The sequence below is a fragment of the Ciconia boyciana genome, chromosome 10, assembly GCF_034638445.1.
Source record: "Ciconia boyciana chromosome 10, ASM3463844v1, whole genome shotgun sequence".
In the NCBI taxonomy this organism is placed as follows: domain Eukaryota; kingdom Metazoa; phylum Chordata; class Aves; order Ciconiiformes; family Ciconiidae; genus Ciconia; species Ciconia boyciana.
The window spans coordinates 24,994,213-25,018,801 of record NC_132943.1 but is presented as its reverse complement, the minus strand read 5'-3'; the positions used below and the strand labels follow the sequence as shown (position 1 = coordinate 25,018,801).

The window sequence follows — 24,589 nt, the reverse complement described above, 5'->3', positions numbered from 1 at the left end:
GGCGCCGCAGCTCGCAGGAAGGCCCGCCCGCCGACCCGGAAGGCCCGGCGGAGGCAGCCGGCTGAGGGCCCGTGCCGGGAGCCGGTGGCTCCCTCCCCGCCGCCGCCATGGGGAAGTCGTTCGCCAACTTCATGTGCAAGAAGGATTTTCACCCCGCCTCCAAGTCCAACATCAAAAAGGTGAGGGGGGCCGGGGCGGGGGGCGGCGGGAGCCGTTGCGGCCCTTGCCGGGCGGCTGGTCTGGGGTGAGGCGCCGCGACCCCTCGGCCGGCCGGCCGGTCAGTCAGTCAGTCAGGCCGCGTCCGCCGCGCACCGGGGGAGCTGGGATGGGGCCGGGCGGCGTCCCGGGCGGGTGACGGGCTCCCGGCACCGCAGCGGCATGAGTAGGGCATGTCGGCCTTCCTGTGGTGGGACCAGCGTTGTGGCAAGGGGGTTGGAAGAGGCAGAGAAAAAAGTTAAATACTTGAAGCTTCAGGTTTACTTGCTCACTGGTATGTATAACTATCGCCTTTTCCTGGCTCCAGCTTTTCTACACCTGGTTCTCTGGATAAATAGTGTCTATTTGATACTATATGCCATCCAGTAAGATGCCCGTCTGTCACGGTGTGCCCGTGTTTTCCCAGTATTTCACACCTGCCTTGACCTGCTTCCAGGTCTTTCTTTCCTAGAACTGTACCATCCCAGGAGCTCCCGAGAGAACCCGGGATTTGGGGTCTGGTGAGACTTAGGTGAGGAAGTCTCGCAACGGGGAAGACAGTGGCGCACCCAGGGTGTTTGCTGAGCCTACTTTGCATTACTAAACTTTCCTATGTCTTTTCAGTTCTTAAATGTTATTTGGAGTTGTAGCCTATCAAAAATGCTGTTTCCTGTGAAGTTTGTTTGTTGAAATGCTGGATGAAAATATTTTATGTGATGTGATTAGAATGGTAATTTTCCCCTATTAAATATTTTCAATAGACTAAGCCAGTTGAGTATTTATATATTAATGCATTTTGTGGTAGGTTTTGTATTTGTTTAAAGTAGAAACTTGCTTGTTTTAACTAGGTATGGATGGCGGAACAGAAAATATCGTATGATAAGAAGAAACAAGAAGAATTAATGCAACAGTATCTTAAAGAACAGGAATCCTATGATAATAGGTGAGAATTGGCATAAGATCACATACTTTTTCTTGCTGTCTCTTGTTTTCATGGCAGCAAAGGACATCTCATTGTGAGTTATTTGAAATACTGTCTCCCACTGACCACAGCAGTAGGAGAGGATAGTGACTCATAAATTGACGTCTGATTAGGCAGAGGTCACAATAATTTCTTTCAAATGGCTTGTGTGTGTCATGTAATTAATTTCAAAATATGTTATGTTGCACAGAACAGCAGGTAACCTTCTATAGCAACATATTTGGGTCACAGAAATGTGGACACAGAGTTATGTTTCAGTTGTGACTGAAATGTGTGGGTTTTGGTACACAGTGGAGCACACAAGTATTGACTGGTGTCTCAGGTTTTTTGATATTTAACTCCTGGTACTCAAATTAACAAATGAAAAAAATGCCAGTTGTTATCACAATTTTCTGCTGCACATTTATTCTTTTCTTCTTTTTTTTTTTTTAAATAAGTAATACCAAAGTGAATGTTTCGTGTGTAAAACGCCAAACTCTGTCCTTTTTATTTAGATTGCTCATGGGTGATGAGCGTGTGAAGAATGGTCTTAACTTCATGTATGAGGCCCCACCTGGAGCAAAGAAAGGTATTCTGGTTTCCTGATCATGAGCAGACAGTACTGCAAAGCTAAAAGCCCTCTGAAGAAATAAATATAGTGTCTTTTATTTTAAAATAATGTGTTCATAGTGAGGTGATGCTAGAAGGTATGATTTTTAGTTCTTCCTGTGCGCATATGCAGGGATATATAGTATGTAATAATTTTGATATCTCAATATTTTAATTTCTTTCAAACTGAGAATGGTTGAGGGTTGTTTTTTTTAAGGAACAGTTCAATGTGAAGGGAAAAGCAGATAAAATATCTTTCCTGGCAACAGCAGAAATTCTGTCCTTGACCAGAGGTGTTTCTTTAGCCAATTATAAAACCATTGGGTGATGAGGACTAGACCTTACCAAGGCAAAGACTCAGACAACACAAACCTGTATTTTGGCCTACTCTCCTTTTTAGAAGTAGCAAGGTCGCTTTTGCTTAAAAGTTCTGCCCGTAATTCAGCTTGATGCATGTCAAGCACAGGAAATCCCAAAGCAAGAAGTTAATTAGTGGAAGTTTTACAAATAATAAATACTGAGAATCTGTAGTCAAACGTACTGGCTGACCCAACTCTGATGGGTCTGACTATGACTGTATTTAGTAGATTGATAAATGGAAGTTACTAAGTACCTGGTGGATGCTCATATCAGTCATGTAGTTTTAGCAAAATCTGAATGTAAGTGCAGAACTAAGAAAACATATTCCCTTTAAAAGAAAACATGTTCCCTTTTAAAATGCATCTTTCCCATTTGCATTAAAACCCTTGGAAATGCTTGGATGGGCTCATTCTTGTAGAGCAAATTTTGCAATTATTTAGCTTTAAAAGCTCTTAAAGTAATCCTTAAGCTTAGAGCAAATGCAATTGTAAACTAGTGATTTTTGCTAAAAAAATTTTTTTTTTTAAGATTTTAAAATTAAGTATTGTTGCTACTTTTGCAAAAAACATGTAAAGTTTTTTGTATTTGTATATCAAATCAGTATAGTTTTAAAAGGTGATTCTGGTTTCACAGGATTTGTAACCATATACTAGATGCTGATTATTTATAAGTGTGCTCTATTTAAATAAAGTTACTTTCTGAGTATTTGCACTATTGTGTTAGTATAAACCATAAAACGTTTTGTCTCCAGCTTAAACACCAGCTGCATTTTACATGTATAATTAATGTAGAATTTCTTTTCCTTCCATGATTTCTGAAAATTCAAAGAGGAAACTAAAGAGGTATTTCATTACATCATTTCTTTACTTTTTCTTCCTATGTACTTAAAATGTATTAAGAAGAAAAATTTCAAACTTACTATGTTTTCTATTTTATAGCAAGAAGGAGAGACTGAATACAAATTTGAATGGCAAAAAGTCGCCCCTCGAGAAAAGTAAGATGTCTAGATTTTAGCCAAATAATTTTTTTTCTTCTTATTTACTTTTCATATCCTTTTCTTTTTTTTCCTTTTTTTTTTCCCCCCCCTGTTTTATTTTTGAGCAGGTTACTTGGGTAATCCTGTCCTGTCCTGGCAGTTAATTAATAAAACCTGTAAACTTGGAACTATTTCCTTGATCAGCTTAGGTTTTGTTTGAATTTTACATCTGTATTTGAAAACACATTAAAACTAATGTTTATCGGAAGTATATCTCTGAAATGGATACACACTTAACAATAAAAGGTAGTTTTGTATATGCTGGTTTTAAAAAAAAATAGTTAATTGAGTATTTGTTTTCTTTTGTGTTTGTGTAACAGATATGCTAAGGATGATATGAATATCAGAGATCAGCCATTTGGTATCCAGGCAAGTTACATAAATTTCACTCTGTGGATGTCTTGGGTATATTTCAAATACTATCTAACTGCAGAACATTCACATGGACTCTCTTAATTTTATCATCTGTTTCTCAGTGAGTTTAAAAGCTTCTCTCACGCCTAATAACATCGACATTTCTGTAAATGTTAAGCTATATTGTTAACTAAATTATGTAATTTTTTTTTCCTTTTAGGTGCGGAACGTGAGGTGTATTAAGTGCCACAAGTGGGGTCATGTAAACACTGATCGAGAATGTCCCTTATTTGGCCTTTCCGGAATTAATGCGAGTTCCGTCTCCAGTGACGGTTCAGGTAGGCGGTGAATGTCTTTTAAAGTTGCTGGTTAGAAATTTTGGGGGAACTCATCACGTTCAATTTTAGAAGGTTTAAGTTTATCGTATTTCAAAGAGTTGATGAAATTGGGAAAATGCTGCTTTATTCCAAATGTAGGATCCACAATTTCAAGTTAATTATTTCAGATGACAGGGACCTAATTTTCTAATTAGCAACACATTTAAAAAAGATTCCATAATGACTGTTGTTTTGATTCTATCTGTGGCAAAAATTCAGAAGCTGCAATGAGATTGTTTGTTTATATCAGAATGACAGTATTTGTGTCACCAAAAAAAAATTAATGTAATGGATTGTCAAAGACTGTCCCAGTTCAGATTCAGGCAAACTGCTTGGAAAAGCTGGAATATATCAGTATATCTTTGTTAACCACTTGGAAAAAAGGAGATATTTGGGTTTTTTATATATGTAATTGTGCTTCTATAAGTGGACAAGCAATTGAAACCTAGATTTCCAAATGCCTGGTTTCCTTTCAGCTGGCTTCTTGTTGCTTCCTGAACTACAATTTTTTTCCTCTATTAGCTTTCCTGTTACTTGAAGTCACACAGCATTTAGTGTTAGATGAGGTTTAAAGAAGTGGATATAAACATTCAAATTGGATAATTTTTTGCCTACAATACTTTGTTTTCTCTAAGTTGACCCAAGTTTGTAACACTTTTAAGATTCTCAAATTGTGGCACGTTAAAGAAACACCTGGTAACATGGGTGAGTCTTCAGACTTGCTGTACTGCACTTTAAGATCATGTGCCATGTTCTGTATTCAATTTTGGAGGGATACCATTACAATAGCACACTTGATAACATCTGGTTTTCTTCTGTCTTTCCTCAGGTTATCTATTTTATGTAGTAGCTCTTGGTTTTATCACATATTTAGCCTACCAACAATCTTGCTTTTCAGAATTAGATCACCTAGATATGTCATTGCTTTCAGATGAGGCCTGGAAGACTTAAGTTAAAGGAAATAGTGCCTCTTACACTCCTCTGCTTTTAGGCATTGTCTGATGATTATACCATTGTATTAGCCATCCTGTAATTGACATTCTCAGCCTTTATATTCAGTAGGTTATAACATTAAATAATTTTCTTGCCTCATTCTTACCTTGGAAGAAATTGTGCTTGGAGCGTTCGGCGGTGGTGGAATTATATTGTGCAGCTCCTGCATGTCAGATATGCTTTTGTGCTGCAGATCTCGCCCCCGCCCAGTTCAAATGATGTGGGTAAATTTTAGGAGTGTTTGGCTGGGAAAGCGGAAAGTATTTGTACATGCTTGCACAAACTTGCAAGTGGACTCCTCATTATTCATAACAGTGTAATACGGACACTTTGCAGTGTCAATATAAGGCTAACTGCTTGTTTCAAACCTAACTTAACTAACTATCTAGGTGTAGGCAATGTTTGACTACTGTGGGTGTTTCCTAGGCAGAGATGTTCTCTGGGTAGCTTTCCAAACCACCTTTCTAAGCCGAAAGAGAGGGATTTAGCACATACGGTGAATTTTGCATGAAGGAAAGTGCTGTAGAACTACTTAGATATTCTCAGACTGCGCCAATGCCCTCTCATTTTCAACTCTGGAACTTAGAAGACAGTGTGCTATGCTGAGCATAGACTTTTTCATAGGCTGAGGAAGGATTTCAGAATGTAGGGGTGGGCAACAGATTAGGGTTTGTATATATAATTTGTAAGACACTGTTCTTGGATTTGAATAGTCAGCTGTAATGATACTGCTGCTTTCTCTTTCTTTCTTTCAGGGAAACTATATGTAAAAACACTGTAGGTAAAGTTTAAAACAATTTAAAGTTCTTGATTTAATAGCAGACACGAGGCTTATAGGAAGTGGTAATATCGTTAATTAGATCATCAGATAAAAGGTTGTCTGCTTTTTCTAACCTCAGGAATACAATCCTTTCATCAACTTTTTCTAAAACTTCATCTGATTTAATAAGAAGCTAAATTACATTCCTTTGACTTCTAGAAATTCTATGTATGTAAATGAAGCACTACAGTTAAGTGAGAACACAAGTTACTGAATTCACTGATTCTCTTAAGACTCATAATCCATCCACATGGCGTGTTAAAGCTTACATCACACATTAAAAAAACAAACAAAAAAACCCCCACCTGATTTGTTTTAACTAAACCCTGACACCAGACACTTAGATTGTCTAGAACTGCAGAAAATACTGCTTTGTAAGGGACAGCAACTTTTTATGGTATCAGCTTTTTATGAAACCTTTCTGTGTTTCATGAACTGATGATTAGGTTTAAAAAAAAAAAACCCAAAAGCCCTTGAATTGCTTCCCACCCACCCCACACCCTTCCCGCCATGTGTCACAAATAAGTGTCTCCTCATGCTTAGAAAACTGGTAAAAAACCATGTAAATAGTCCACAGTTTTCATTTATTGTGATTGTCAGCACCAAAAAAAAAAGTACAAAACCATTTGGCTTCTAAGGTCTGAACTCCAAGGAACAATTTTCAGAAGCTGTCTGTTCGTTTCTAGAATGTATAGAAAATATGTGCCTCTGAAGGGAACAATGAATAGGGATTTCAAGGATAGGGAGTGATTGCTTATAGTATTCAGCAAGTCTGGAATGTGTATTTAATTTATTTGACTGGGTTTTTTAATAGATAAATGTGTAAAAAACATGTTTGCAACTAGCTCTCAAGAAAGAGTTGAAAAATGTTGGGCTAAATTATTAGAGCAAATAATACTTCTAAATGTCAGGAAGTAATTCCATATGTAGAAAGTAATCTTTGAAAGTTTGTTCCTAGCTTGTGTGTCAGGAAATTGAAATATAAATATTGTTTCATAAATGAAAGGGTACATCTGAGAAATACAGATATAATAAGAAATAAAGGTGAAACCAGAATAAAATTTTAGTACAATAGTCAATATACCAGGACTCCAATTAGTTTATGAGATTAATTGTATTAAAAGGACCAAATCTAGGCTATAAATCATTGGAACTTTTTTATTTTTAAAAAGAGCAAATCTTCGGAACTTTTTTATAAAGTCTTTGAAAAGAGCTCTATTGCTTTGAAGTGATTTACTTGGTAGCACTGTCTTTCCTCTGATTTATAGTCTTTTCATTAATAAAAGATGATCTCGCATCCTTTTCTTGCAAATGGAACTGAATAATTTTTTTCTAGTCAGTGCATGGTATTTACACTACCTAAATTTAGGTTAGGATTCTTCAAACTTTGAAAATACTCTTCCTTGTTAGAGCACACCATGCATCAGCACAGTGTTGGAAGACGCTAGTCTGTGTACTGCAAAGCATCCTGGCTGGTAATGAATCTCTAAGCAATCAGCGCTTGGGAACCCTTGGCCTCATGGTTCTGAATCTGATATTGTAAGGACATTGGCATCGCTAACTTCTGCAGAAGTAGCTTTTAAGAAATGGTCTGGCTTCCCTGTTAGGAGACTTTTAACAGGCCTTGTTCTGAAGCTTGTTCTTTTGCTTTAGAGAAGCACACTTAACACACAGGGAAAATAGATGACTTTGTTTTCTTCACTGCTGTCTTCATGCATTTACCCAAATGTGTTTCTGTCCACAGAACAGTAATGGTAGAAACTTCAGATGCTCTGCTGTAAAGAAGGACTGAAACATCTCATACATACAAGTTTAGGAACCACAGGAGAAGTTTATTATATACTAATTAGACTCATGACTGAATTACATCATAATAACTTTGAAGTCTTTAAAAATCTCTAATGTAGAAGGGTAACTGCTCTCAGGAACATTACTGAACAGTTAATTAACCTGGAAAGGAAACAAGGTGGTTTAGTCCAGGTAGGCAACTCAGCACCACACAGCACTTGTTCACTCCCCCACAGCAGGATGGGGGAGAGAATTGGAAGGGTGAAAGTGACAAAAACTCGAGGGTTGAGATAAAGACAGTTTAATAGGTAAAGCAAAAGCCGCACACACAAGCAAAGCAAAACAAGGAATTCATACACTACTTCCCATGGGCAGGCAGGTGTTCAGCCATCTCCAGGAAAGCAGGGCTCCATCACGCATAAGGGTTACTTGGGAAGACAAACGCCCACGCCACCCCCGCTTTTATTGCTGAGCATGACATCATATGGTATGGAATATCCCTTTGGTCAGTTGGGGTCAGCTGTCCCAGCTGTGCCCCCTCCCAGCTTCTTGTGCACCCCCAGCCTCCTCATTGGCGGGGCAGAGTTATTGATTGCCTACATACATTTTTTTTTTTTCACATCATAAAATAACCACCAATATAGACTTTTTCTTTCCCATAAATTCTATAAGCTCTGATTCTCTTATTTCAGCAGAAGAATACTTGTCTTTAAATCTTACGTGAAGACTGCATTGTAATCTTCCTCTTTGTACATAAACTGATTGGCAATTGCTGTTTTGGATTCAGTGTTGAATATCTTGTATGCAAAGACCAGTCATGGACTTCAGTTTACTCCGGTGGAACCACTGCAGGGTGAAAGCATGTCCATGGCATAGAACTGTGTTCTGTGGGAAAAGGCTGCTGTCTTTCAAGATCTGACATACATGGCAGCGCTCCAGCAAACAAAAATAATTACAGTTGGTACCTTAACTTATGCTTGGTGGCTTGGTTATTTTGCTTCTGGGACCACTTTACTACTCTAGCTGGTAATTCATACCAAAAAAAATAATAATCTTACCATTAAAAAAGCACCTATTGAATAATATCTCGCCAGTGAATAGAGATTATTTTTGCAATAAGGCAATTTCAGTGGATGTGGTTATCATGGGATAATCACACCCCTGGGGTACAGCCTTATCTGTAATCTCCCAGGAGTGTAATTATTTCATGATAACTGCACCCCCTGGTGTTGCATTATTTCCATTATGAAATTCTTAGTTTTAGATATAAAGTAACTTACTTTGATCACTGGAAACTGCAAAGTAGTGTTAGAATGTTCCAGCTGTGAGGCTTACAGAGACCAACTTATAAGATTTACTTCTCCTTTACAAAGATAAATTAGGCAATCAAAATGCTTCTTTGGGCTAAACTGATTTACAGGGGTTTTTAACTGATAAAATCCTAACTTTCAAAGTTCAGACAAGATGAAAATATCAGTTGTGGTTCTGACTTTATGTGCCACTGTGTATATATGCATGTATAAAATACGTAATATATACAGGAAAAAAACTCCAGGTCACTAGCATCTAAAAGTTTGCCTGTTTTTACAATCCTTTGTTATCATTAACCAGCAGCATCTGTTGATTTTTGTGCTTTTCAGTGCTTTTTTTGTGAAGCCTGAAAAGCCTTTGACTTTCCTAGAACAGAGACTGGTAAGTTTCCTGTGCAAAATGTTTTGAAGTAATACTGTTATTTCACTTCAAAACTGCCTGCAACTTTCGTGGTCAGGTAAAGTCAGGATGAACTAAAGACCTCTTTTTTTTTTTTTTCTTTTTTTTTCCTTTTTTCCTCCTCTTCTTCTTTCCTCCAAGCAATCTATCTTATTCCATGAGGGTTGGGGAGGGGATTGCTAAAAAGCTATGAAAGCTTAAATGCTTACAACTTTTATCATATGTTTTTAGAACAAATTACCTGCTAAGAATCTATTACTATCTTATGAAGAAAGGTATTACTATCTTAAGAAATAAGGCTGGTGTCTCAAATGGAGAGGTAATTTTATGAATGGTTTAGTTAGAAGAAGTGGGATGCTAAGATTAAAAAAAGTTCTTACGCTCTTGGCCTATGAAACCTAAGCCTGGAGAGTGCTGGGCATCCTTCTCTGCTATGGACAACTTTGAATGTTTTACAGTTGACTGGCTCCATATGTGATCTGTCCAGTGAAATTACTGAGAAGAGAGTACTGTAAAGTGATTAGTGTGTTGTGGAAAATTCAGGCAAATCATACATGTTGCTCCATTACATTTTTACCATATGTATCTAGTGTCTTCTGGTCTTTGACAACACAGAAATTCTAGGTATGTCTATGCAAATGCAGCCTTCTAAAGATTTGTTATCAGCTCCTAGAGTTTGTGCCCTCTCTTTTCATCGCCTGAGTGCCCATAAACTAATTGTGGTTGTGGTTTTGGTTTACATCACTCTATCACTTAGTGTGTTCAACTGATCTTTTGCTTTTGGGTGAAACTCCTTTCTATAGTAATCTTGAAATTGTCAGTTACATGGAGACAGCAAAAAAGGAAATCTATGTCTATGTTATGTTATGTCTATATCTCACTGCATTTTTTCCATGACAAATATGGTACTTTTTTGTTTCCCAACAGATAAAAATCTGCATTATATCAGGAAGGCAGGAATTGATTTAAGTGTTCTCTTGAATCTATAATAACAAAGAAAAGCTATTTGAATATGTTAACTGTGAATATTTGTATAAATGGTCATCTGTAGAAACATACAGTGTATGAAACCTTCCTTTATGATCTGCAGCTGAGACCTTTGATTGTGAACAGTAGGAACCTTAACTAAATCTTCACATAGTTTAAGAACTGTCACATCTTAGAATAATCCTCCATTTATGTTTCAGAAGCCTCTGTATTTGGTGTGAATGCATAAAATACAGATTTCGATTAGAAGTCTTGTGCTTGGCATTTAAGCAATAAATATGGATTCCTGTAGCAGTTTGATAATGTTAAATGGTTTTTACTACTCAAAAAAAGTAAAAAGGAAACTCAGAATTCTCTGAAATATCTTATGACAAAAGCATGGCAAATTATACTGAAATTCTGTGCTGAAGTTAAATTCAGTTAAACTGCAGACCCTCTGAAGAAGAGCTAATTAAAAGCCAGAGTTTTTTTATTCATTGATTTCTCTCAATGCCAACTGCAGCAGTTGCTTTGAAGTGTAAATATGGTCTGAATGCAGTCATCTCTGAAATAGATGAAAAAATTATTGGTAAAAAATGATCAATTCTGAATTAGTGGAGGCAGCATAAATTTGCTATGGTCTTCATGACCGAGATCATGATCACGTATAATCTTGACAATAGCTCTTTGTCCTTTAGATAAATAAGTGTCTACTTTTATCTCTGTCACAACCACGATAAAAGTTCACAGACGATACAGTGTGATTAGGCTCAGTCTGTAATTTTTTTCCATTTTTGTTCAATTTCCTTTTAAGCCATATGAAAACAAAAACATATGAAACTCTGTGGAGAGCACAAAAAAAAGTATATGGATGTGTTGACAAAACTGTCTATGTTAATTTTAAAGTTAGTTTCTCTTTTAAAGCAAAACCTAAAAAGCCTTGTATCATATGTTATGCCTTTGCTACTGCCCAGAAAAGGCAGCGTTCTGAATTCAGAGTATATTCATCCTTCATGTGATTGTGTGCTAAACTAAAACCCACTGGCAGAATGGTTTTCTAAAACCTAGTTAATGTGGAAGAGCTGTTTGCATGCTCCCTGGAGTATTTATTTATTTATTTTTCAACAGCAGAGCATAGCTTTAGTATCACTTTTACATAGAAAATCAGATTTCAATTTGGAAGAGTTATGGCCTCATGTTGTCCAAGATGCATATAAGAAAGAACGAAGGCAACATGATTTAGGCCTACTTTGGTAACAAAAATTATGTAGTAATAAAGGATAAGTCTTGAAAGTATCTTGTCCTTGATTCATAAATTAATTTTTAAACATGGTAGAGTGGAGTATACTGTGTGTGACGGGAATACTGACGAATTGATAGCAGATATGCCAGTGTGCTTTGTTTACATTTACGTTCATGTAAATTATCTCTCTATTACCAAGTCAGGAGAAGTCTGATGGTATGATGATGGTGATATTTTTAGATGAAAATCATCACATCTGTAAACTAAAAGATGTCCCACACCAGAACACATTCTCAGGAAGCGGAAGCTCTAGAAAAGCCCTATTTTAAATATTCTGTTTTGATGATACACAAAATGAGCAGCATTAGTTAAAATAAAGGTAAGAAAGTTGTAATTAAAATGACACCATGAAGAATCTACTGCCTTTTCCAGTAACTTTTATATTGAGTAGTTAATTTTGTTTCATAACAATATATAACTACAGCCACTATCTAAATACAACTGGTTACTGTAATTTCCCCTGCCACAGGTCGGAATAGTGGTTATACTATTACTGCTTCTTATCTCATTGCTTTCCATATGTATTCCACAATAAAAATCCATTTAAAATGTAATTGAGTGCAAAGAATAATTCAGTTTGCTCACCTGCACTGGTGATAACAGTGAAAGCTTTTATCAATAAATTGAGCAGATACTGTCAAGACTATGCATCATGAGTAGATAGAAGTAAAACTGCTATTTTTGGTGATACTGGCAATCATAACATTATGGTCTGTCCTTACTGCCACTGAAACTGTTCCAGAAAAAGTGGTATTTGACCACAGTCATTATGAAAAGAGGTTTTAGCATATTGTTCTCTAATATTGGATAATTTGAAAAATGTGCTTTAGACATTTTAATGGAGGCCTGCTAGGTGGTGCATTACAGCTAGCATTGTCCTCCTAAGAGGAGTCCTGTGCCCATGCCTCTTAGAGGAAACATTCTGGCAACAGCAGAGCATTAGATACACTCTGCATTTGTAGCTTCAAGAGAAGTACAGACAGAATCGAAAATTAATTGCAGCTATAGGTTTCTCTTGTTTCTGAGATGGGAGTGGGGGTAGTAATGCAGGGTGGGAGAGCTTGCTGTAAGCGAGGTATTTAAGTAATTGAAATCCAGACTTATATTTCCCCCCTGGTTGTTTAATAGAAGCAGAACTGATTCTGATAAATTGATCTCAGTTAAGTGTGATAAAAAATTGGAGTGTTCTTTGTTATAAAAAAGCAAATTTACAACATGTTGTAGAAATCCTAGTATGATATCCTTCTGCAATCCAGTATAATTGATGCTCATATAGGCTTCAGAAAAAAATCTGTTTACAGTTCTTCTGTTTATTTAATTGTACAAATATTATAAAGATGCACCAACAGCTGTCAAGCTAAGGTTGCACTGAGGTTGTACTTTGTGAAGGCTAAAATCGTTCTTTTCACACTTAATTGAATGGTTTGAGTTTCCAGATTTTGTGCCCCAACTCTTTGAGTCAACTGAGCTATGTGGATTTTTTCCTTAAATAGTATCTTAAACAGAAGATAACAGAACTTATGCAGCAAGAACTTCTGTGGGAAGGAAGAAACTGTAGCCTATTTGCTTAACAACACTATTTCCTGAGAATTGTAAAGGCCATGAAAAAATATTTTAAAAATCCTTTGGTGGGTCTTTAACTATGGAGCCTCTTTTGTGCAAGCCCTTAATATAATTTTAAGTACCTGTAGCTGTAGAAAACTTAACAAGTTGTCAGTTGTCTTAATGCATAAGTATATCAGCATGCAATTAATTCCACTATATGGTAAAAAGCTTTTCCAAGACTATGAATTAATTTTAAAGCAGATGAATGTTTTAGTTTTAAACAAGTGTCATCTGGAAAAGTTTTAAAGGTTCTTTTCTTTTCTTTTTTTTCCCTATCAAAATGTAAATTTCAGAAAATAAGCTTGACAGTCATATTCAAAAATAGCAAGGTACTGTATTTGACTTGTTTCAGAAAGAATAAGAAACAGATGATGAAACATTGTAACTTTGAACTTATTTTTAGTTTGCTGGTGGAAGAATGCTGAGAGACTGGTTGTCAGAAGTTGTAGCAATCAGCTATTTTTACAGGATTCCTATATCTAACGTTCTGTCAACTCATGGCATAGTGTCATCTCTAGATGTTTTCACCTGCATGAGATCATGCAGGTAGCTTCTTCACAGACTGTCTCACAAGTCCATAAGGAATGCATATATGAGGACATCAGTTTTCATAGTACACAAAGTATTTTTCTATGCCTGATGCAGGAGTGATTTTTTGCAAGTTGATGGGTACTGTTCAAGAATACTTAGCTAACATCAGTGCCCAAGATTTTAGCCAACTGAGAGCCTCTCAGCTCAACCTTACTGTCTGTTTTACAGTTTATGACTTAATTGGAACTTAAACAGATGAAGATACATGGCTATCGGGTATACTTAGTACTGCTCTGTCTGAAAATCTTGGAGGGTGATGACCTAAGCATAGTCATAAGCGAAAGACAGGCTGAAAAGATTTACCTCTTTGGCTTACCAGGCAAACCAGGTTTGCTCAGGCTGGGCATAGTCGCGTCTCCATCAAGCAGGACTCCACAATCAATTCACACCAAGCAAAGGAAGAGGCCCTCTACCAGCCAGTGTACTGGTGGCTCCAAGATTTCCGCTTTAGCTCCTAAACAAGGAAGCCAAGGACACTTCTGAGAAGTTGTGTTTTTCAAACCTCTGTTAAGTGACGTTCAGTGTTGGAGGTTTCTTTGACAGTTTTTATCTCCCTCGTTTGTATTAACCAGGAGGAATCCCCTACTTAATTTTATAGTGTGGAAATGGGAATGCGATTGTTTGCTCTCACATTTAGGCATCTACATCTTTGAAGACTCTGTGAAGAAGCAGCCCAAAAAGAAGTGTGTTACAAGCCTCAATGCTGTCACATAACACAGCTGTGCCCAGAAATCCTGGAAGACCTCAAACTATCACTGATATTTCAAAGAAAATCAGCTCTGCTTATCAAAATCATTAAAGTATAAATCAAAAGCAGTCTGTTGAGGCATGGATGGGAAAAGAAGGTCACCAAGCATTTGATTCCTTTGATTCCAATAAAACAAGTTTAATTATGAGGATAAAAATTCTCTTGATTCTTATTGTTGTGTGGCAGAAAGTAGACAGTAATAGAGGTTTGCTATTAAGCTGTGCAGCCATTGTCAAATATAATGCCTTAATTGAACTTCTCAGCCTGGACTTGTAACCAGATAGAAAACAATCTCTTTAGACTTCCCCGATCAGATACTGTTTTCTCCCCCCTGTGGTCTAGCATTGCTACCTGAACAAATGTAGCAATGTAGTCTTGCTGTCATTGGGCAGCAGCAGTTCAGTGGCATCAGCTGTTCAGAAAAAAAGCGTGAGCAGGTTCGCCTGTGTCGTCCTCTCAAAAATGTTTGTGTTTTTTAAACTGCAAAGAGAGTCCTCCGTAATCGACCATAGTGGACAGCGTGCTTGTGTTGTGCCTGGCTGGGGTCTGCACGCAGAAGGGTTGTGAAGTAGGACTGTGTTTTGACTCTACTTTCATTTATGGGGTTGGTTTATTTTCTGAATCTCATTTCCTAGTGTTGTAGAAAACCTTTAATTACAGTAAAAATAATGTACGTAATAAAGCTTCATGGAGATTCTTGCATCTCCTCACAAGCTAGGCTGAACCTAAATTACAGTTTCCTTCACCACAGTTAAAGGGAGACCAAAACAAGAATAATTTATTTCATAAACCATTCTCAAGGTTCTGTAGGTGCATTTGATGTAACTTGTACACATCCACAAGACAGGAATAACAGTGATTTGTTAACCCTCCTTGTCATGGTAATACCATGTTGCAACTAAAATATTGTAGGTGGAGCTATGAATGTCTCCTTGATGTCATTAATAAACAAGGAAACAGAAGTCATAGAAATTTATTTTTAGCCTGGCTTGCTTTCCTTCTAAGCTTGCCTGAGTTTTTATTTTTTAAACTGAATGCTGATTTCCCCTCTAAAAAGCATATGGAAGCTAACTCAAAAGTTTGCATGTTGTTGTGTTGGATCCCAGCTTGAGCAGCCCCTCTGACAGGCCTCTTCTTCGCTTGTATTGATCTGTGCATTACAGCACAACTGATGTCCATTGGGCACAAATGCACAAAAAGCAATAGTATTGTGCATTCATTATAAGCTTTTTATGTAAAAGAGGAAATGATTTTGCTTACCTCTTTCCAGTGTTATGTACAAAGAGTGCCTGAAAGGTTTGTTTCTAGAAAATAATTTTGAACTGTATTTTTGAAGGCTGATATGCCTTCATGCCTCTCTCGTCTCAATTCTGCCCATAGTCCTCGTATGGAACCACAAAGTTAGGGCTTCTGTCTTAGTTCTTTTGCAAATCCTGTATAGACTTGGACAAGTTGTATTCCTCTATTTATCTAATCACACTAATGAGAATAATTAGGTATCCAATACACATCAAAATGTGTACAATGCTGAGACGCTGAAGGGGGAATAGCTGGCAAATAAGTTAGGTTATTTTGTTAGGCAGTGGTTCTTAGTGCCTTTGAATAACAAGGATTCCAGGCTTCAGTCTGGTCACGTTTTGGTTTTTTTGGTACGGTGAAATCTTCTTTCATGACTCTACGCTTTGTCTCTGTTCCGCTTCCTCATACAGGGCTTGGTCTTGGTTTAGTATGTGACTGAATTGTATGGCTGGTTTATGTGGCCTTTTCAAATCAGGACATCAGCGGGTACCAAATTCTGTGGTTAGGTTTATGTCTAATGCCAGTTTCTGTTCCAGCCAGAGTAGATTTGGGCAAGCAGAGCAAGGTTTTAAATTTGAAATAAGCAAAAATGTAGACACTGGAGCCCATATACAGTAATTAACTATCGGTGAGCTTACAATTACACTGTAATACGTAAAAAGAAAAAACACTTTGGTAAAATATAGGGGAGGGAATAACTCCCTACTTAATAAAAATGTAAACTCAAGGAAAGACTAAAAGGTATCTCATTAGAAAATTATTTTGCTTGGCAAAATAAGGAACTTGTGAAAAGAAAGTCAGTAATGCAAGGGCTCCTTAAACCATTTTCAAAGTTTTATGTTCTTCCTTCCTGCTTTACACATAGGCCTGTTTGTTTCTGTAAGCAGTGTATTATACAGGAAAACCAAGAAAAAGTTGAAGTTGACTTTTTCTGAGGAAGTGCTATTTTACTTTCCATATATTTTCCGTAATAAAAATCTCCCTTTACTTTCCATACCTTTCCGTGTTCAAAATGTATGAGTTTTGTCCATCTCCACAACTAAGAAACTCTTAAAACTACAAAGCAGGATCAGTATGTTTCATAAGACTAGTTAATCTTATCATTTACAGTTAGTTTACTGAAGTAATAGTAATCGTTTCCTCCATGGTCTATTTTTCATTCCTTCTAATTTAGATTTACCTTATACAGTAGTGCTAATTCATTGATAGGAAGGTTAGTAAACGAACTGGTAAGGACGTTTACTGAAAGTGACCTAACAGAAGAGTGTATGTTTAGGGTGAAGAAAAAGTACCTAATCAGACAAGTACATGAGGTTTTGATGACCACAAGTATTCAATTAAAGCAAAAGAGTGAGTTACAGGGTTTATAAATTATGCAGTCAACTCTGAACGATGCAAAATACATCCCATATTTTGCTCCTTGTTAGATGTTTGCAAAGAAATATAACATGTGCCTAAGCCCAAACACCTACTCTAATGCAACATATAGTGTATTTTTTAAGCTGATAAAACAGAAATCTCTGAGGAGATAACAGCCTAGAGACCCAGCATATTTGGGAGTGCCTAGAATAAGTAAGGACATAGATAATTTTTTCATGTATTTATTTATTTTCCGTATGTATAGTGAGTCTCTAATAATGGTTACTTTCTACATGTAAGTTCAAAAATTTGTGTCATTGTAAAAAATGCCTTATTAGTGAGATATTAGAAGTGCATTTTCCCATTGTTTTAGGGGAGTGGAGGCACCTAAAAGTAAAGTCTTATTTAATTTACTTTCTTTAGGTTCCCTGTGCTTTTTTACTATAATAAAATATTAGACTTGCCTAAATATATTGTTTTCAACATGACAAAGTTACATAAGAGAATCCCCTTGTACTTAAAGAAAAATGCAATTATTTTCTATTCTGAATCTCCAGACTGCTGTTTTAGAAAATCATATCTGATTATTTGCTCAGCAGAAGATTATTGAGTTGATTTAGCTGTGATTTTACTTAACAAAGCTTCAACTGAATTCCTACTGGGGAGTCCAAAAAAGGTAGAGAGATATAAATGATACATTCAAACTGTGATTTTTGTGAACAGGGCCATCAATGCACCCCTCGGAGCTAATAGCGGAGATGAGAAACAGTGGGTTTGCACTGAAACAAAATGTACTGGGGAGAAACTTGACCGCAAATGATCCATCACAGGTAATGATCTTTTTACCAGTAAGCTGAAAATTTCTATAAATCTAAATGTGATTGTTTGTGAATTGCTACTTAATGTTTTCAAATATGCATATCTGTAGGAAAGCTGAATAGCTACACCAGTAGAAAAATGTCCAAAAACTTACTGTTTTCCAGCTTTTTTTTTTAGTCAGAATGGTGAATCATAAATTACTTCTTTTAAAACCACATAGAATAAATTAAATACCTTCTCTGGGTGACTAGAAATTGAATTTTTCATAAAGGGGATGGTTAGGGGGTTTGCCACATACATCTGATTTGCTAGTCTTTGGATGCAGTTTGAGGAAATATGCACAAATAATTACTGCCAGGAATGCTATATCTGAAGATTTTTTTTACTTGATTGTCTATTGTTACATTTATTATTTCTGGGAGTGAAAAATGTTTAATTGTCTTTACATAAACTGCAGAGTACATTTCTAATTGAGGTGCTTTAATAAAAATGTAAAGTGAAAAATTCATATACTCCTTGAGTGAGCCACCATGAAATAACCTTTGTTCATACGGCAGGATAGTCAAACCACTAGTAAAGAGGTGACGACAGCCCTCAGCTGGTCTTGAAACCTTGAGTAAATCAACAATTCATTGTGTCTCCACAGATGGATGTACCTTTGCATTTAAAAAACCTATGTACTCCAGAAAAATGTAGCATATGGGCACTGTTAAATGAATCACAGTAATATCAGTATGTTTGTTTTATGTTAGGCATGGTGGGGTTTTTTTGGAAGAGCTTTTTAATCTTTATTTCTTCTTTCCCCTCCTGAGTCTGGCTAAAATTAAGAACATCATGGTAGAGAACTGTAGTGTACCAGATGCACATAATTTGAAGAATTCAGGGTCTTCAAAGTAGCTATACTTTGCTGATCGCATTACTGTATGTAGATTATATGTTTACAATATTTTGCATTGCTAGAACACTGTGCTAGAACACTTTATGAACATTTGAAGACTAATAACAGTAAGGTAGATGTGTTAATACCCATTTTCCTAATGACTAAACCGAGACAGAAAAGTAATTTGCTTAAATTACTTGGGGTTCAAGCAGGACTAGCATCTTACCTATTCATCCAAGCATGATAACAATGGAGTGACTTATTGTGGGGAATCATGTGGGCTCTGAAATTGGCTCATTTTTATTAACTATTTCAGAAATGCTTCTTTCCCTAGCAGTGATTTTTTTTCATATGTTACTAATAACTCCTGTTGTATAACACCCACATTATAACACCTACTCAGCTTCGAGACAGAATGTGGAGGTTTTTTTCACTTTGTAGCGAGTATGCTGCTCCTTCCAAAGAGTCTTAAGCTGACTTAGTAATACAAATATATTTATGCCTGTGCAAAAATAAGGTATGTAGAGGCATCACTTTTAATACAGAAATCTGAATTAAGAGGTTATTTTTATATTAGAATTTAGTGTCTTACCACATTTTCTTAGGAATTTGTTGCAAGTGAAGGAGATGATGATCCAGAAGTTGAGTTTTTAAAATCACTGTCAACCAAACAAAAACAGAAACTTCTAAGGTAAGTGTGGTACTTGGAGGGGATCTGTATCACCAGTAGTTCTGACTCTATCATTGTCCCTGTAACTCTTCCATGCCATTGAAGAATTTAGCACCATCAGTACAGAATAAATCAGCTTAGTTTAACATACAGTTAACCACAAATGGCATGATGCAGCATGTTTTCTTTAATCCGGTTGTTTTGTTTTAATCTGGCTGTTCTAATCTAGTTGTGATACCTTTGTGTTGGGGCTCATTTCCAATTTAACTGGGATAATGAAATAATAATAATTGGCTTACTGAAGATGCTGTCAGTTGCTATTTTAAAATATTATTTTCCACTCCATTGTTTACAGTATCTTCTTCCAGGATTAAAAATTCTGTGTTCTTGTTTACTGGTTTACAACTTGGCACAGTTTATCATCTTCTCCTGTGCGGCTAAACTGAACCTGACGTTGCACCCCAGGGCCAAAGTTAGCTGAGCTCCACACTGCTCTCAGATCAGGGGTTATAGTTTGCTGCTGCAGTGTCGTGGTTTAACCCCAGCCGGCAGCTAAGCACCACGCAGCTGCTTGCTCACTCCCCCCCGGTGGGATGGGGGAGAGAATTGGAAGAGTAAAAGTGAGAAACCTTGTGGGTTGAGATAAAGACAGTTTAATAGGTAAAGCAAAAGCCACGCACACAAGCAAAGAAACCAAGGAATTCATGCGCTACTTCCCATGGGCAGGCAGGTGTTCAGCCATCTCCAGGAAAGCAGGGCTCCATCACGTGTAACGGTTACTTGGGAAGACAAACGCCATCACTCCAAACGTCCTCCCCTTCCTTCTTCTTCCCCCAGCTTTAAATGCTGAGCATGATGTCATATGGTATGGAATAGCCCTTTGGTCAGGTGGGGTCAGCTGTCCCAGCTGGGTCCCCTCCCAACTTCTTGTGCACCCCCAGCCTCCTTGCTGGTGGGGTGGGGTGAGAAGCAGAAAAGGCCTCGACTCTGTGTAAGCACTGCTCAGCAGTAACTAAAACATCTCTGCATTCAACACTGTTTTCAGCACAAATCCAAAACGTAGCCCGTACTAGCTGCTGTGAACAAAATTAACTCTGTCCCAGCCAAAACCAGCACATGCAGCCAAGCCAGAAGAGGGAGCTCCCCGTGGTTTTGTAGTTCTAATAAAAAGTTGATTAGGTTTTCGTTCTTTGCTTCTGTCCTACTGATTTCGTATGTCAGGTGAGTTACTTTTTTTTTTTTTTCTGTTAATTTGGAACATTATCTTGAAATTACCTGAAAATGTTTAAAATGAAAAATACTAACTACTGCCTGGTAGATTCCATACAGGTATCACTAGTTAAAATGGCCTTTTAGGTTAAAAGATGTTCTGTATATGGGGAGTGGGAGGAGGGGAGAAAGGTGAATGGCTAAGCAGGTACATGAGTAGGTAGGTACCTATGATATTTGCATATATAATAAATCATTCTCTGAAAATAGCTGGCATATTTTATGTTCCTTTTAAGTAAGAAATGTGTATGTAGTTTGAGTAATTTAAAACAGTATTTTGTTTGAACTTCTGCTAACCCAACACAATGAGATTATAATACTTTATATTTTGAAAGTTGGAAGTTCAGTAAATATTTGGGTCCTTTAGATTTTACTAGTCTGAAGGGATATTTTTTAATACACTCAAAGTAATTTCACTGTTCAGTCACCAATTTTTTGAGAAGAATAAACACAGAAAGCAAAATAAAAACCAGGTGAAAGCAGTGAAATATCAGTGAATATGTGAGCATGATGGTATATTGTACGTATAGCTAGAAAAAGTAAATTTCTAGTTGTGACAGAAGAGGTTATTGAAAAGATCAGTATTACTTGCCTGGAGAACTCAGAGACATAGGCTTTAGAGTCTCAGTTTCCATCATTAATAGAAAGCGAGTGCTAATGGCGTTTTTTCATTTTCAAAATGTCATATGAAAATGCACAAACAAAAGCAGCAATGATTTTCCAAAGTCTCCAGAGCAGGCTGACAAGGAAAAAAAAACACTACTGAATGTATTTATTCCTAGTTACAAGGCCAAAATTTACATATCTTTCTTACCTTTTTTTAAATTAAAGAATTAAAAAATCATATTCCTCCTGTTTTGAGGGAGCAGCTGTGGATTACAGGAGGATTCTTACTATAGTTAACATCAGGTTAGAAGTTTAAAAATAATGCTTTGATGAAAGAGGAGAGGAATTCAACATGTTTTTATGGAAAATAGTGTATTTACTGTGTTAGGTCATCAGAAGTAGCGAACTTTAAAAGACAATGAATTTGTAATTTAGAATATCTTAACATGTCTGATTGCGCTACTCCTCTATTTTGAAAATAAAAGGAAGTTGGATCGTCTGGAGAAGAAAAAGAAAAAGAAAGACAGAAAGAAGAAAAAGCAGCAAAAGAAAAAAAGCAAAAGTAAACACAAGAAACATAAGATGAGATCCTCTTCCTCATCCTCCAGCGAGACTTCAGTAAGCAGCAGTGATAGCGAGACTGACAGCAGAGATAAAGCAGCACAAAAGAAGATGTATTCTAAGAAAAGAAGAAAAGACAAGTTTTCAGAGGCTAGCAGCAGCAGCGATTCAGAAGGAAAGGCAAAGACGAGGAAGGAAAAACTTTATGAAGATCTCTCCAGTAGTCACGGTAACAAGGACAAAGATAGGGAGAAGTACAGACTTTTAAAGCAAGATACTTCTGCGGAGAACAACAAATGGAGCTCCTGTGAGGGGGAAAGAAAGTCCAAAAGCAGATACCATAGCACCAACAAGAGAGAGAGTGAAAGAAAGGAGAGGGATAGTAGAAGCCAAAGCATGGATGAGGGGAGCGGGAGAAGCCGTTGCACAAGTCACAGCAGTTCCAGGCAAAGGCAAATACGAAAAAGTCCAAGTCAAAGCCCTGGTGAAGAGTGGCACAGGAAAAATGAAACCAGAAGCCCCAGCACAGATGTGCAGAGAGAAAAGAAAAAATGTAGAGACACCTATGGGGACAAGTTCAGTAAAGTGGAACACAGAGAAAGGAGCAGACGCAGTAGAAGCAGAAGCAGAGAGAGGAAAAAAACCAGATAGTGTAGGGGACAGGTACAAACAAGAATGTCTCCATTTTTTGATGAATACCTTTAACAAGGGCTCAATTATGTATTGCTGTTCATTTTCCAACCTCTGTAACTAGCATTTCCTACATAAAGCCAATAGCATCATTTCTATAATGTTGGAATATTTGTAAATTAGGTATAAATGTTATGGTATTTTTCTTCCTGTATAAATATACTTGTTGGCAAATACCTCTTGTATACATGCAGTAATTCATAGACCTGATTTTAGGGTTTTAAAATATTTCAGAGCAGTATGTGACAGTCTTGGTTTTCTCCATGATGATTTCTGTTTAGATACAACTGTGAGGGGAAGCAGAGAGTAATTTGGGAAGAGTCCTGGGATATGTTAAATGATAACAAACGTTTGAGATAGTTCTGGATAAAATCACTGCTTCAGATATCAAAACATTGTATTGGGGGAAGGGGGTGATACTGAACCATGTTTCCTAAAATTCCCTGTAAGAGATCAATTTCATGAGTTAAAACAACAGAAAGACATAGTTCACATAAGTGTGTAGCCAACATTTTTTGACCTCCTGCAGTGTACAACTTGGTCAGGGCTATCTAACCATCTTGAACCCCTGTTGTTATGTGTCAGTACAATGTCAAGTTATTGTTCAATAATCTCTCAAGACATGAAAAGAATACTTACTGCCTCAACTGTTTCAGGTATTTTCATTGTTTGTGGTAGAAAGTTAATGTAAATAGTCATCCTTTTGTTTTCATGAAACACCTTTTTTTTAATGATTGTCGGTCATTTTCTGCACACATTGTTATGAAGATGAACTTCAATAATAAAATATCTTATTCTTTAAAAACAGTAAGAATTGCCTTCTTCTCCAGAGTTCTGAATCAGTACAAATGCACAAGGCAACACTTCACAAGGTTTTTATTGCAAAGGAAATGCTTCTCTGCCATTTCAGGGTGGCAGATGGAAGTGGACAGGTGAAAAGTCGTCACCGTACTCGGTATTCTGGCAAGCAACTTTCTTCTCCTCACTCACAGCACAAATGGGACTTTCTTGTATTACCAGTCCACTTCTTCTTAAAACAGCCACTCAGAAGTTTTTCAGTATCACACGGAGTATAATATATGGTGGAAGTGACCTGGCTTACCTTTTAAGCGCGTGTGAATGAGTTTGAAAAGGTGAGCCATTAAGGGATGTCACCTTCTTTTAAATGCGATTGCATCAGGTTGCTCCCGGCGTTCTTGCTGAAATAGCTGGGAGTTAAAGGACGTGCACAATTCCGTAGAGTCAGGCCCTGTATTAACGTGCATGTGGAAGCTCTGATTTAGAAAGAACAGGAGGAGACTGCCAAAACACCCGTACGCACAACCTAAACAAAACCTCTTGTGAAGAATTTATTATCCCTCTGTGTAAGAGAGGACAGACAGAGTAATGTGATAGGGGAAAAGGCTTATTCTGGTAGAGCATTTTCATGTTAAGTGCAGCATGAAAGATACAAGGAAAAACCAAGTACTGGAAGGTGCCTCTACTCCAAAGAAGGATCTCTTGCTTACAGGTCAGTCTGATCGTTGTGTGTGTGGCACGGGAATCTGCCCACCAGTGTCTTGCCAACTGCAATGCAACTGACTTCTACCTGAAGAAGGAAGGGCAGCTCTAGGCATTTTTGTGGGCTCTGCATTTTATTTGTTTGCATGTAGTTAAACTGTATGCTATGTACATCTTGCCTTTTCGCATAGGAAAAGACTGGCACATGGCATGGGTTTATTGTGACAGATGGCCACAGTGAATGAAAATTAAACCAGAAGAATAATGATGTTTTGGATGTATCTGTCTCAAAGACTACCTGTTGGAGAGCTTTGAAACAAAACACTCTGCCTTGCGACACCTTTCCTGCTTTCAGTGCAGCCCTGACAGCCTTGGGGAAGGTCGGTGCAGCTTTGGAGGCAGAGGCTCACTGCTCCCAGTACTTTCCTCAGGCCAGTTTGTTCCACCTCACCGGTACGAGGAGCCGCCCTTAGCGTCGGACAAGGCGGCTGTGGAAGGCAGGGGCCTCCTTCACCACCCT

At 37.4% G+C, this 24,589-nt stretch overlaps 1 protein-coding gene across 2 annotated transcripts; it reads left to right on the top strand.

Moving 5' to 3' along the window:
- The first annotated feature begins 4 nt into the window (after positions 1-4).
- CIRSR (corepressor of RBPJ and splicing regulator) lies at positions 5-23,363 on the top strand. 2 transcript variants are annotated; one of them, XM_072874555.1, is made up of 10 exons: positions 5-179; positions 1,044-1,138; positions 1,672-1,745; positions 2,954-2,967; positions 3,064-3,119; positions 3,482-3,530; positions 3,736-3,853; positions 17,798-17,904; positions 19,379-19,464; positions 21,804-23,363. In XM_072874555.1, exons 1-10 carry the CDS (start codon positions 108-110, stop codon positions 22,528-22,530), a joined length of 1,398 nt encoding a protein of 465 aa, XP_072730656.1. In that variant the 5' UTR covers positions 5-107; the 3' UTR covers positions 22,531-23,363. The 2 variants fall into 2 exon arrangements, with proteins under 2 accessions (XP_072730656.1, XP_072730657.1); XM_072874556.1 differs by lacking the exon at positions 2,954-2,967 and having other exon boundaries at positions 134-179.
- The last annotated feature ends 1,226 nt before the right edge of the window (positions 23,364-24,589 follow it).

Bases quoted from the DNA above. Each gene is read 5' to 3' on its own strand.
- CIRSR (XM_072874555.1), top strand. From the start codon at position 108: ATGGGGAAGTCGTTCGCCAACTTCATGTGCAAGAAGGATTTTCACCCC. The intron at 3,120-3,481 runs GTAAGATGTCTA...TTTGTGTAACAG, and splicing joins AAAGTCGCCCCTCGAGAAAA to ATATGCTAAGGATGATATGA. The intron at 3,854-17,797 runs GTAGGCGGTGAA...TTTTGTGAACAG, and splicing joins CGTCTCCAGTGACGGTTCAG to GGCCATCAATGCACCCCTCG.